The sequence below is a fragment of the Carassius carassius genome, chromosome 1 (genome assembly GCF_963082965.1).
Source record: "Carassius carassius chromosome 1, fCarCar2.1, whole genome shotgun sequence".
In the NCBI taxonomy this organism is placed as follows: Eukaryota; Metazoa; Chordata; class Actinopteri; order Cypriniformes; family Cyprinidae; genus Carassius; species Carassius carassius.
Window position 1 is genome coordinate 30,888,757 of NC_081755.1, and position 13,664 is coordinate 30,902,420.

At 37.6% G+C, this 13,664-nt stretch overlaps 1 protein-coding gene across 4 annotated transcripts; it reads right to left on the reverse strand.

Annotated features, from left to right (window-relative positions):
* Positions 1-3,642: 3,642 nt before the first annotated feature.
* Positions 3,643-9,690, reverse strand: LOC132117232 (branched-chain-amino-acid aminotransferase, cytosolic-like). Of its 4 annotated transcripts, none has more exons than XM_059526679.1 (10): positions 9,547-9,690; positions 8,899-9,087; positions 8,074-8,184; positions 7,810-7,929; positions 7,560-7,723; positions 6,053-6,195; positions 4,632-4,717; positions 4,192-4,332; positions 4,024-4,098; positions 3,643-3,926 (listed from the first exon to the last, which is right to left on the reverse strand). In XM_059526679.1, the coding sequence occupies exons 2-10, from the start codon at positions 8,995-8,997 to the stop codon at positions 3,885-3,887; spliced, it is 981 nt and encodes a 326-aa protein (XP_059382662.1). In that variant the 5' UTR covers positions 8,998-9,087; positions 9,547-9,690; the 3' UTR covers positions 3,643-3,884. The 4 variants fall into 4 exon arrangements, with proteins under 4 accessions (XP_059382662.1, XP_059382583.1, XP_059382496.1 ...); XM_059526600.1 differs by having other exon boundaries at positions 4,192-4,343; positions 4,631-4,717; XM_059526513.1 differs by having other exon boundaries at positions 8,899-9,242; positions 9,547-9,686.
* Positions 9,691-13,664: the final 3,974 nt, after the last annotated feature.

The following is a 13,664-nucleotide window of genomic DNA, read 5'->3' on the forward strand; positions in this document are numbered from 1 at the left end:
CTGATACATTATACATGTTCAGTGAATGCTATATATTTCACAAACACATGTACATACTGGTCACATTGTTGTTCTGGATATACACACAGAGTCTAGTAATGATCACCTATGATTAGAGCTGAAACAACGAATCGATTTAATCGATAAAAATCGATTATTAAAATAGTTGTCAACTAATTTAGTCATCGATTCGTTGCTAAATAACTTTTATTTGCCGTAAGCGGCTCATTTCGTGCATATTTCAAATCTGCGGTGACCAAAGTGTGGCAGTAATGAGCCACCGGAGGTTTTACTCAGCCAGTACAACAGGAGAAGTAGCGAATAGCCAATAGCTGGCCTCGTTTTATGTCACGTGCTTCCCGAACAGCGTCTCTGCAGCATTTAGCGTGATGTGGGAGTACTTTACTTTGAGCCTTCAAAAAAGAAGATTAACCTGTAAACTCTGCACTACTGAACTGTTTAAGGGGACGTTCACATATCGCGTCTTTTGCGCGCTCAAGTTGGTTATTTCCAACACCGCACCGCATCGAGTTAAAAACATCTCAACTTTTCAGAATGCTGCAAGCGCATCGCGGGTCATGTGACAAGAACTAACCAATCAGCTTCATCCTTTCCCGTAACAACGTTAAAAGCTCAGTCAAGATGAAAGGAACAGCTGATCATAGTTGTATATGGATTTCCATTTTGAAATAAATTTAGTAGCAGAGCTACTGCAAGCGATTTTTTTTGAGCTGCAAATCCATTTATCCTTTGCTGAAATTTCCGCGTCTTCAAGGAGAGAGCACGTCATGGTTGCTTAGCAAAGGCAGACGCCTCAGGGGCGCTTCTGTCCGAACGCTTTGGAAAGGAGGAGAAAGCGGTGCACCTAGCGTTTTCCACGCGTTTTTAGGCACGATATGTGAACGGCCCCTAAGACTTTTATTTGTGCAGATTCTCCAGTACAATGTTGTTTGCAAATGTTTAGTCGTAAAAGCTGATAACATTGCTTTTTAACAGTTAACATTTAAAGCTTTAAAAACATGTTCTGTGATCAGTTTGTCGTTTACCAGTTCATAATTCAGTCGTGCAGCCTAATTATGACTGAATGAGAGAGGTAAATGTTTAAAGATATTTGAAATGCTCTTTTTTTCTAAGTATTCACTGCTCTTTTTCACACAGCAGGTTTTTTTGTGTGTGACTGTCCAATTTTTTCTTCTGGACAACCTTCTGATGGATTTTACTTTAAATTGTGAGTTCCATTCAGGTTTCATGCCACTGGCACTTTATTCGAAGGATTGTTTACAATTTCTCAGCAAAAGCTATAAAGCTGTTTCCCAGTAAATAATACAATACAATGCACTGCAATTTTATTCTGTTTTATCCTTATTCTTCGTGAAAATATGTTCTGAAAGATTCCTTAATAAGCTAATAAGCAGCTCTAAGGACTGCCATGGTGAAAACATTATTTGAAATCTCCTTGTGAAATTTGCTAGAGTATGGGTCAGTGTTCTGATTGCAGAAGAGTTCGACAAAGGATTACTAACACAATAAAACAACTCCAGGTATATTTTTGATTAGATCAGAATCAGAATCAGAAAGAGCTTTATTGCCAAGTATGCTTGCGCATACAAGGAATTTGTTTTAGTGACATAAGCTTCCAGTAAACAGAGACAACAACACACAGACAAAAAAAAAAAAAAAAAAAAAATTTACAGGAGAATTACAAATTGGCAAATAAATAAGTGTATAAACAATTGTGCTATAAATGATAATGGAATAGGATTGAGTGAGATGCAGGAATGTTCTAGGATGGAGGGGTAACAAATAAATATAAGGATATTGCACATTTTTGCATAAGCATACGTTTAAGTGGGAAACATTTAACTGTTCATGAGGTAGATTGCCTGGGGGAAGAAACTATTCTTGTGCCTTGCTGTTCTTGTATTTGCGGCTCTGAGGCGCCGGCCAGATGGCAAAAGTTCAAAGATGGGGTGACTTGGATGTGAGGGATCCAGAGTGATTTTCTGAGTCCTTTTCCTCACTCTGGATGTGTACAGTTCTTGGAGGGTGGGCAGGGGAGCACCAATAATCCTTTCAGCAGTCCGAACAGTTCTCTGTAGTCTTCTGATATCTGATTTTGTAGCTGAACCATACCAGACAGTAATTGAAGTACACAGGACTGACTCAATGACGGCTGAGTAGAACTGTTTCAGCAGCTCCTGTGGCAGGTTAAACTTCCTCAGCTGGCGAAGGAAGTACAACCTTTGTTGGGCTTTTTTCACAATGGAGCCAATGTGATTGTCCCACTTCAGGTCCTGAGAGATGGTGGTTCCCAAGAATCTGAATGACTCCACTGCAGCCACAGTGCTGTTCATGATGGTGAGTGGGGAAAGTGCAGGGGGGTTTCTCCTAAAGTCCACAGTCATCTCCACTGTTTTGAGCGTGTTCAGCTCCAGGTTGTTAAGACTGCACCAGACAGCCAGCTGCTCAACCTCCTGTCTGTAAGCAGACTCGTCACCGTCCTGGATGAGGCCGATGACTGTAGTATCGTCTGCAAACTTCAGGAGCTTGACAGAGGGGTCTTTAGAGGTGCAGTCGTTGGTGTACAGGGAGAAGAGCAGAGGGGAGAGAACACATCCCTGAGGGGCACCAGTGTTGGTGGAGCAGCTGTTTGACATGAATTTCCCCAGTCTCACTAACTGTTGCCTATCTGTCAGAAAGCTGGTGATCCACTGACAGATAGAGCTAGGAACAGAGAGCTGGGTCAGTTTGGTTTGGAGGGTTGTTGGGATGATGGTGTTGAAAGCCGAACTAAAGTCCACAAACAGGATCCTCACATAAGTCCCTGTTTTGTCCAGATGTTGCAGGATGAAGTGCAATGCCATGTTGATTGCATCATCCACGGACCTGTTTGCTCGGTACGCAAACTGCAGGGGGTCTACAGGGATTAGGATATGACAGTGCAAAATGGTTAAAATCTCTTAAAAATCTATGCTGAAGGATAAAGACCATTTATTAATAATTTACTTGGGGAAAAAATGGAAAAAACTAAAATATAAGTACATAAACCGATTAATCGTAAAAATAATCGACAGATTAATCGATTATCAAAATAATCGTTAGTTGCAGCCCTACCTATGATTATCACATCAAGACTTTTCTAGGGGTCTCAAGAGCTGCTATGTCTGGGCCGTCCTGAAGCCCTTTGTGCGTGCATAAGTTCAGCTCATGGTTTTAAATCATCTAAATCTGGGAATAGATAACACATTGTCCTGTCCTTCTGTAAACAGAACAATCATTCATTATACAATCATTTAAACTTTATTTACAAATATGGACTTAAAAAGAGCAATTTAGTGTCTTTAAAAAGAAACAGAACTGTTTAAATTGATGCAAAATGAATAGCTGTCTGTCCTCTTGCTAGTAATATAGAAAATCATGATGACTGCTCTCCTGTTACAGAAACAAACAAGCAGCTCAGTGAATGAACATTTACATTAAAATGATTACATGCTGAAGTCTGAACCTTCTCAAATGCCTGATTTCTTAGCACCAGTCCTGCAATATAAAAGTTGAAGTGTTAATAAAAGTAAACGTTTTATAAAAAATAATATTTTAGAAGACAGCTAAAGATGATGGGTTGATGAAAAAAACAAAACATATTGGATCAGTAACTATTGCAAGGAGAAAATATTAGTTTGTTGCCTATAGTTGCTTATAATGCTTGAGCTTAGGTTTAAGGATGATTTCTATACAATCATCCAAACTATGCCATATTGATTTCCAAGCAAGCATGTTAGGACATTAGGAAAGACTGCATATATTTAATAGGTTTAATAACACCCCTGTCTGTTTAGTCCACACACAAACACTTGAGATGAGAGGTTTTAGACCAATCAGATCAGTTAGATGATCACCGGTGCCCAGTCCCGCTGAGTGTGTCCATACTGTACATAGAGATACGGGGCAGAGGTTAAGACAGTGTAACAATGGAACGAAAGAAAGCATTTATTAATTCAAGGGCTATTTGAAAAACGTCTCTACCTGGATGTCAGTGAGCTCCTTATGGAATCTCTTAGCAAGGTCCGGTCCATTCTTCATTGTGGGAATTTGGTAATTCTAAAAGATTTAAATATCAAGAACTGTGTTTGCTATAAAATGTTTATACTGGCAAGATACTGTCAGAGTACATTTGCATTAGAGAAGTGTTACCTGTCCTCTATAGAGCAGACTGCCAACTGGACACACCACGCATGCAGTGCCCGAACCGAACACCTCCAGAATCAGTCCATCATCTAAAGCGTCTATCAGCTCCTTCATTAAAACTCGGTGCTCTGTCACTTTAAAGTCCCCCTGAAAAAGACACGCAACCCTTAAAAACAGTACTATGGCAGAGCTGATACAGGTAGGGCAACAGACGTCTTGGTTCTTGATATGCAACATGTCACTGAACAATTTTCCTATTCATATACCATAGTATTTTCATTGTATTACATGGTATTAAAAAGAATGCCATGCCATGTCCTTAATGTGTTACTTACTTGAATACTTCATACAAATATGGTTTTGCAATCTAGATAGGTATTAATGTTTTAGAGAACACATGAAGGTGAGAGTTGAAAAACTTCTCCCTTTCCATTCTTGTTTCTCACCCATTCTCTGGCAAGGTCCAGCAGAGACTGCCTGGTGACTCCTGGAAGAATGATGCCATCTAGAGGAGGGGTGACCAGCTCTTTCTCTGTAAAGATGCAGCAAATACATTCAAATTTACCACCAGCATGGGGAGACGATCATTATTCAAGGAAAACCAAATGACTAAATGTCAACATATGCAGTGCACACTGCACTTGTTTTGAGAGTGAGAAATAGACCAGAAGCAATATACGCTGTCTTGTCAGGGATTCCATACCATTTGAATAATTCGTTTTTTTATTCCTTCATGATTATCGAATAAGGATTTTTTTTTTTAAATCACTTGATAGACACTACACACACATAAAAAACAATTTCTAGCCAATTAAATATTGTAGAGAAGAGTACAACTTAAATTTGAACAAATGTTCATTATAGAGATTTTCTTAACTTTAAATTGTATTTATTTTCAAGACATTTCTAGGCTTGCAAATCATGATTTTTTTTTCATATTTCCAAGTGTTTCATGACTGCAGAAGCCTATTAGGTATTTTAACACACACACAAAAAAAGAGTAAGGGTAGTATTTTTGTTCCTAAAACGATATAACATACTGTCTACATTTACAGCTGGCACTTAAAGGAATAGTTCACAGAAAAATGAAAATTCTGTCATTAGTTACTCACCCTCATGTCGTTCCAAACCTGTAAGAACTTCATCTTCAGAACACAATTTTTGATGAAATCCGAGAGGATTCTGATCCCTGATAGAAAACAACACAACTACCACGTGTCCTTAAACACTGAATCTGAACTAATCATCCAAAAATTTCCCACAAAAAAAATAAAAAAATATTAACCTTGTTAGGGAAGGATGACAAATATGAAAAAACTCAGTGTGCAAGGACCTTTACTCTCGTGAACGCACATCAAAGACTGACACGGAAGAGAAGACATTTTTGAATAAAGTCGTTATTTTAGTTTTCTTTGTGCACTAAAAGTATTCTCGTAGCTTCATAAAACTACAGTTGAACCACTGCTGTCACATGGACTATTTTAATGATGTCCTTGCTACGTTTCAGGGCCTTGAAGGTGGTAGTTGCATTGCTGTCTATTAATTAAAAACATCTTAATATGTGTGATGAAGATGGACAAAGATCTTACGGGTTTAGAACGACATGAGATTACATGAGTAATTAATGTCAAAACTTACATGAGACAACCCCTGTGGAGTACCCAGTACCTGCTTGACCTGTGTTATCCATAAACAGAGAAGTAGCTCTGGCTACAATATTTTTCCACAAGACACATGTAGTTTTGTTTATTAACCACTAAATTGCCAACAGTAACAATGTGTATATTTAGATAAGCACACTCTGGGTACTAAAGCACACGTTTGCATCTACAAACACATATTAGGACTGCACCCCTCTCCCTCTCACCTCTTTTCTCTGTGGTCCAGTAGATGAAGAGATTCATGGTTCTGACCTCAGTGATCTCCTCATTCTCTCCGTACAGCCAAAGGACCTGCTGGCATTCCTGCTTGGCCGCCACGCTCTGAACAGCAATCGTTGGCCCGTAGTTACTAAGAAACATAAAACCATAGTCACAGAGATGCATCCAGGCCACAAAACATTATTACACTGAAACTAAAGATTTTAAAGGAAGAGGTTTATAACAAACAAATCATAATATAAACAGACATCAGATAATCTGAACACTTGCAGAATTGGACCTTCCATGCATAATGGGACAGTAAGATACGGACCGATAACAGAGGTGAGCGGGGACAGATACAGCACATAAACAGAAACCAGAGCTGCATTAGTTGCAAAGGGTCAGCAGACTGCAAAGAATTTACAACGATGCCAAGTTGCAACTTGTCCATGTCCATCCTACTGCAGCCTGTGCAAGCTAATGAATTCCTCTGAATAACCTGAACGTGAAAAGCTACTTCAAAACTCCCAAGTGTCAGGAAAATGGTGGGATAAACTGCACAATTAGGTCCATATACATTTGGAAACTGACACAATTTTCATGATTCCATCTTTTTTATGCCACCAGAATAGAATTAAACGAGATGAAATTGATTGGCATGTCACCATATTCTAATTTTTTGAAATGGTGAATTGGTGGGTTTTTGTTAAATGTGAGCCCAAATCGTCACAATTAAAAGAACCAAAGACTTAAACTACTTCAGTCTTGTGCAATGAATTTATTTAATACACGAGTTTCACGATTTGAGTTGAATTACTGAAATAAATGAACTTTTCCACGACATTCTGATTTATGGAGATCCACCTGTATATGCCTCAAGTCATTCAAATGGCAATGGAGTGTGAAAAAAAAAGCTCTAGCAGAAGTATAATTGCTCTTCTGCCATTCATGATCTCACCATTAAAACAAATAAGAAGATGTATCAGTATGCTGCAACAAGGAGGAATTGAAAATTTCTGCTGTCTTACCAACAGTAAGAAAACACTTTCTGATGCAACACTACAGAACGGGTTGACATTTGAAATACTTTCGCTTATACATTTAGGGAAAATGGTTTCTGAAAAGAGTTCTGTGAATTATTTCTGCTTTAATTTAGCAGGGTAAACCTGACAAAGTGAATTGCGGTGCTAATAGAGTCTCGTGAAGACCATCTGCCAAGGCCAGGATTTTCACTAAATAAAAAATTTAATTTCAGGGTTTTTTTTTGTTTGTTTTTTAACCAAACCCTGTTGTACATCCCCAGAACACTGTATATGTGTCATATGACCATTCTGACACATTTGCGCCTTTTATTTTTAAAGTTTGATGTTGGTTGCTATTCACTGCCATTGTGTGAGCAGGACATTTTTCTTAATTCTCCTTTTGTGCTTCATAAAACAAAGAAGGCCATATGGCATCAGAACAACACCAGGAGAAGTAAAGCAATTATTTCAAATATTTCAATTATTTCACCCTCCCATCTTGTATTCTCCAACGCCGCCCCTCCTAGCCCGGACATATCGAGGATCTGCCAGCAATGACACCGGACTAAAGCCTCCAGTTGCAAAATAAGGTCCAACAGGCCCAATGATGACAAAGAGCAAAGCATGACCTGCTCGAGACACACCTAGAGAGGGCTGCAAGGAGAAGGAGGGTCACCACTGAAGATAAAAAAGACCAAAATCATTCAGTAAATTATATTTTAATACCAAAAGTTTTTTACTTCAGTTCCTATAAACGTTGGTCTGATGTACAGGCTGGCGTCTATGGAGTAAGGAACCCATTCTTGGTCGATCTCAATCAGCTTATTGATACACTTTATCAGTTCGTCTTTATCAAACAACTAAGAAAGATACAGAGAGAGAATATGATGATGGAGATGGGAGAGGATACTGCACACAGATTGGCTAAGTGGAAATGTGATCAAATCACAGGGAATTAATCAATAAGCTGAAGTAATGCCTTAAGGCATAAGATAAAGACTAACAGGCAGGCAGCTCCTCTCCGTGCTCCGGTACATGCGCTCCATATTCAGCAGAGGCCGGAAGAGACGGATGCGGTTATCTACTCCCCGGAAAGCCTTCATGCCCTCAAATAGCTGAGAATGAAAACAGAATATCAAAAATAATTAAAATTAATGAAAGACTTATAAAAAATAAATAGGACATTTTTGAGGAAATTAGTCTTAAAAGATTAGTAAGGCCTACAGTTCACTCCAGTTCAAAATGGATCATATTAAATAAACCTATATTAAGACCAGGTCAAATAACTGTGCAGAACATACTAGCTGAAGCAATACAAATACTCAGTCTTAACAAGCTCACCAAGGGAGTTACAGCTAAATTATTATATTTTTACAATTCAAAATAGCCGTTTTCTATTTTAATATATATAATATAGAGGAGTTCTTATGAAGGCAGCCATCATATATTATATATATATATCTCATACTGACCCCAATCTTCAGAGAGTTATTGCGTATAACATCATTGTCGAGCTGCATAATTAACTATATACTCATCAAGATTATTTAATGTAATATAAATTTAACTTATTTGATAAGATGTATAATATTTAGGATTATAAACAACCTATACATACATAAAATAATAATTATTATTATTAAAGGCAATGTTTCAAAAATAAATGATTGCAATGATTGCAATTACAATATCAAGGAAAACACTGCAGATATTTCATTTCTATATTTTCAATTCAGGTAAAAACACCAGACTTGAGAAATAAAGTCAATTTTATTTTGAATAAATGGCAAAAAGGTACTAAGAGCCATGTGGCTCAAACACTGCCTCACCTCTATGGAGTAATGCAGGGCTGAGGAAGCGGGGTGAAGGGACAGATTCTGGAAGGGTGCCTCCCATCCTCCTGCTGCAGACCAGCTGACTGTCAGCATGTGGTCTGAAAACTGCTTGCCAAACACAAGGGTTGAGGGGTCTGGCTTTGGCTTCAGTACAGGGTTCCTCTCTATGGTAAGATCTGCAGCCTGGCACAAATAACTGGGGAGAGAGCGAGAGAGAGAAAACGAATAGACAGAGAGGTGCAGGGAGTAAAGCGGGCACGTGTAGAGATGTTTATTCATTATCACTGATTGGACATGCATTTGAAAAATGAATCTGGATTCATCATGCCAGTCAAGCTCTTATAGAAACTGAATTAAATTAAATTGTGGTGAGAATGGAAGAGAGGAGAGGGAAAGGGGGGAAAGTGTGCAAGAAAGCAAAGGCACAAAGAAAAGAGACGTCAGATCCCACAAGGCGACACCGAGGCCTGCTTAACAAGTCCGAAAATGCAACTCAGGATGAGCCGTAAAACTTGTGATCGTAAACTCTGAGCCAACTAAAACAAACGCACAATCACCAGACCTGGGAGGCTCAGACTGACTTGTGGTGGCATGGAAATAAAAGTAGTGCACAAACCTGACACAACAGGTTTGTTTTAGTACCTTGAAGGAGGAGCTGATGAACCGCAATGACCCACATGACAGGGAGAGAGGCTGAAGAAAGCATCCATTCAGGGCCTTAAAACACAGAAACAGAGTGTGACTTCGACCGTTTCCTTTAATAACCCAATCAGACACAGAGCATGTTGTTCTTGACAGCTGTTTTTTTAGCCCTCGTGAAATGTGAAGGTCTTTATGTGCCAGCTGTATATACCTGCATAACAGTGCTTTTAATAGCTAAAAAAAACCCTGAGTGAAAAAGCAAAGCAAAGAATGCGAATGTGTGTTTACCTATTTTACTGTAAAACACACATTAATACAACTTCTATTACTGTTTTCTCTTCTTTTTATTAGACATTTGTTTAGATCATAAATAATGTAGTAGGGTTACATGATAGCTCTGATGGGTGACCTCACTAAACTCTGTGCATAATCTGGCAGGTAAAAGGATCTTATGGCAAGATGTTTTACCATTAGTTCCTTAAAAACTAACTAGCATATTTTACTGCAACTAGTATTATTTGAATTATTAATAAGTAATCCAATAGGTGCTAGTATTGTTTTCAACTTCACTATAGTAACTATTCATTCAATTCTCTTTGCTACTAGTCCCTACGGTCCTACCAAAATATGGTCAAGTAAATGTTAGGTAAACAAATGTTAGCCTGAATGCACTGTAAGCCACTTTGGATAAAAGCACCTGCTAAATGCATAAATTTAATTTAACTTGATTTAATTAAAGTAAATATAACACCAACGCTACTGGCATTAAATTTGTAAAGAATTCAAAGGCAAAAGTTGCAACTATTCAACTAATATTGGTTAGTATTAGGATTCTACTATGTAACTCAGCTGTAAGATTTAAAAAAAAATCTTACTATTTACGTAATGGCTTTTTACTTGTGTACATGTAATGACTGGTCAGAATTGTATTGTTCAAAATTTCAAATTAAATTTCATTATCAAAATCTAGTAAGATTAAACATTAAGTTACATGTAACTAAAATATAGGTACTAGCCCCTCGTGACAAGATACAGGTAGAACAGCAATATCAGCAACAAGTGGATGGTCAGAAGTAGGTCTAGGTAGTTAATACAGACACCTATTGATTACTTTTGCAAACTGTAACCAGTAAAAGTGGAATAGTTCCTTGTTGGATAGTGACTAATAGCAAAGGAATACTAGTGACACAACTGAAAAGGCATTGGTTACTATTACTGGAATTAATTATAGCATTCGTATCTAATAAATAGTTACAAGTAAATTTAAAATTGTAAATCCTACTAATCGTTTTAGAAATATTAATAGTGATTTCTTAGAAAAGTGCTGGCAACGTAAAAAAAAATGTTATTATATTTTTATGAACGATTGTAAACACGGCTTGCCATAGGCGCGTGCGTTCATACGGAAATACGTGGAAAGCTGCTCTCTTATGGAGTCAATTTAACGACTTATAGGCCTATATACGCAAAAAATGTACGTTTTGCAAAAGAAAATAAAGTTTTGCAAATGAAAATTAAAGTATTGAGGAAAATAAATTTGCTTTTTGCAAACAAAAATAAAAAATTGCAAAACATAAATGAAAGAGCACGAAAGCAATGATTTTGCAATAAATATTTTCCATGGTCATATCTATTAATTTATTTGCAACACTGCTTTTATTTTGCGTGTCAATCTAGTTTGAGCTTGCGATACCATTTTTCCTTTGCGCTTCATTTTTCTGCACGTCTCTCTTTGTGGCACTGTTTTGACGTTGGGGGCGGAGCCAAAAAACGGGGGCGTGTACAACATGCATCCCTGGAAGTGACGTCATCGGCCCGAGATGCAGCTCACTGATCCAGGTCCTGTCATGAGCAGAGACTTTCGAATGGATCGTTTCTTTTTATTCAATTAAAAAGAATTGAAGCATTAAAAAAAATCATGTTTTCGTTTTATTAACTTTATTAACAAATGTATGTGTATTAGCAGCGTTTTCTCAAGTTAAAGAAGTTGTTACCGTGAACATCTGCTGTTTATTTCTCTCGATGTGCACACTTTTATAGCATTAAAATGTGTATTGTTTCATTTGGTTAACTGCAAGTGTTTGTTTAAAATCTCTTAACTTGTGGAGGAAGCGTTCTTTGTCTAAATTAGTTCAGAGGAAAAGGCAGCCCTGAAGAGTTTTGTAAATAATCGCCTATAAAAGCCCGACATTACAATAAAGCCTTGATTATGCAATGTGACAGGAATTTTTACTGGAAGTGCACTTTAGAGGATGAATTTAACAATAACTACCTAATCCTATAATAATAAATAGTAGAATTATAAATGAATAATTCGCTAGTTTCATTTGTAAATGAAAACACTAATTTATTACAGAACGTTAATTAGGTAAGCAATACACGAATTGAAAGGGGAAATAAGCATAAATATAAAAATATAGCCCTAATTAATATTATTATCAGTTATATATGGTTAGCCTATATGAATGAATAAATAAATGAATGATTTATAGTCAGGTGCGACTTAATTATCAAAATGAATTTGACATGAACCAAGAGGAAACATTACCGTCTCCAGCCGCGAGAGGGCGCTCTATGCTGCTCATTGCTCCTGTAGTCTACACTGAGCAGCATAGAGCGCCCTCTCGCGGCTGTAGACGGTATTGTTTTCTCTTGATTTTAGGTTCTAAATAAATGTGACTTATAGTCCAGTGCGACTTCTGTTTTTTTCCTCGTCACAGGGCCGTCGCAAGTGGGGTGAAAGGTGGGGACGATTATAGGGGCCCACGGATGAGTGGGGGGATCTCAACCGTCTCGCTGAGGCTAGCCTAAAAAGACGATCAGGACAGTTGACAGGCCACTGCTGCGTGTCGTCACGAAAGATTATCATTTTCATGTGTTTTTAAACCTGGCCACTCTCCAGTTTAAACATTAAAAAGAGTTTAAATCATTCAAACACAAGACGCGGAAAATCTCAACTCGCGCGCTGTGTTCGGTGTGCACGCATCTCACAGTCTCCAGCCGTGTCTGACAGACAGCAACACTGAACCGAGCTCTCCTTTGCGAAGTTCTCCTCGAACTTCCTCCTGCACCCGAACGAACAAACACAAATCGCAGTTTAAACAAACAGAAAAAGATGTGAAAGAGCCCAAATCAGCACCCGCGGTGTTCTGGTGTTTAGGGATCATGGAGAGAAAGGCGTTTCAAAACACTTGAACACTGAATTTGCCTTTTTTTGCTCTTGTACTGACAAAAACCTACCAAATATGTCAAAATACCCGTCTTGGAAAGTATGTTCGAAAAAACTGTTGGTTATGTCTTAAGTGAAAGTGAACAGTTGAGGAAAAAAATCGGATGTTTATTATATTGGATGCATTCTTTTAAAGTGACCGCACCTTATTTAGCTACTGGCTGCTGTAATGTTAATCCAATGAAAGAAAGAAAAAAAGTTTTCATAGTAGGTGCAGGACACTATAATTAATTTAGGTAAGTGAGTATAGCAAAATAAAATGAGCTGTGACATATTATAACCAAAAATTCTTCGTACAGTGGACTACAAGTGAAATTGAAAAAAAAAAAAAGGGGCCAAAAATTATTCAGACATTTTGACCTCACCATGTTTTGCTTACGTGTTTTTTTTCCTGAATTGCTAATGCAACCTTTTCACAACACAGACTGAACAAAATTAAGCATTGCTTGGTAATTGTTCAACAAAGTATTGATAGTTGTGTAAATATTACCATACAACAGTTGTCTGAAGTTTTGGTTGATTGTAAATCCATTACATATCTTTCTATCAAAGTAATCTGACATTATCAAGATTAATTTTATAATTCATTTTATAAACCATTTTATAAACTAGAGCAAATAAACTGTGATAATGTAAAAAATGTTGAAGGTGTCTGAATACATTAATTAAATTTTTACAGTGAAGAGACTATGCAGTTTTATATTTAATTATTTGTTTTCTGTACCTGGACACCTACAAACAAGAAAAACTTAAACATTGTGGAATTAGCACAAATAAATAAATAGAATGAACATATAAATTAAACAATTTCAAACAGGGCCCACCGGTACAGCCTGCACCGGGGCCCCGCTTACCCCAGCTACGGCCCTGCCTCATCATGACATATTTT

Coding starts and splice junctions, on each gene's coding strand:
- LOC132117232 (XM_059526428.1), bottom strand. CDS start 9,610: ATGCTTTCTTCAGCCTCTCTCCCTGTCATGTGGGTCATTGCGGTTCAT. Junction 4,718..6,052: donor CTGGACCACAGAGAAAAGAG/GTGAGAGGGAGA, acceptor GCATCTTTACAG/AGAAAGAGCTGGTCACCCCT. Junction 4,344..4,630: donor GGACCTTGCCAGAGAATGGG/TGAGAAACAAGA, acceptor TAAGGGTTGCGT/GTCTTTTTCAGGGGGACTTT.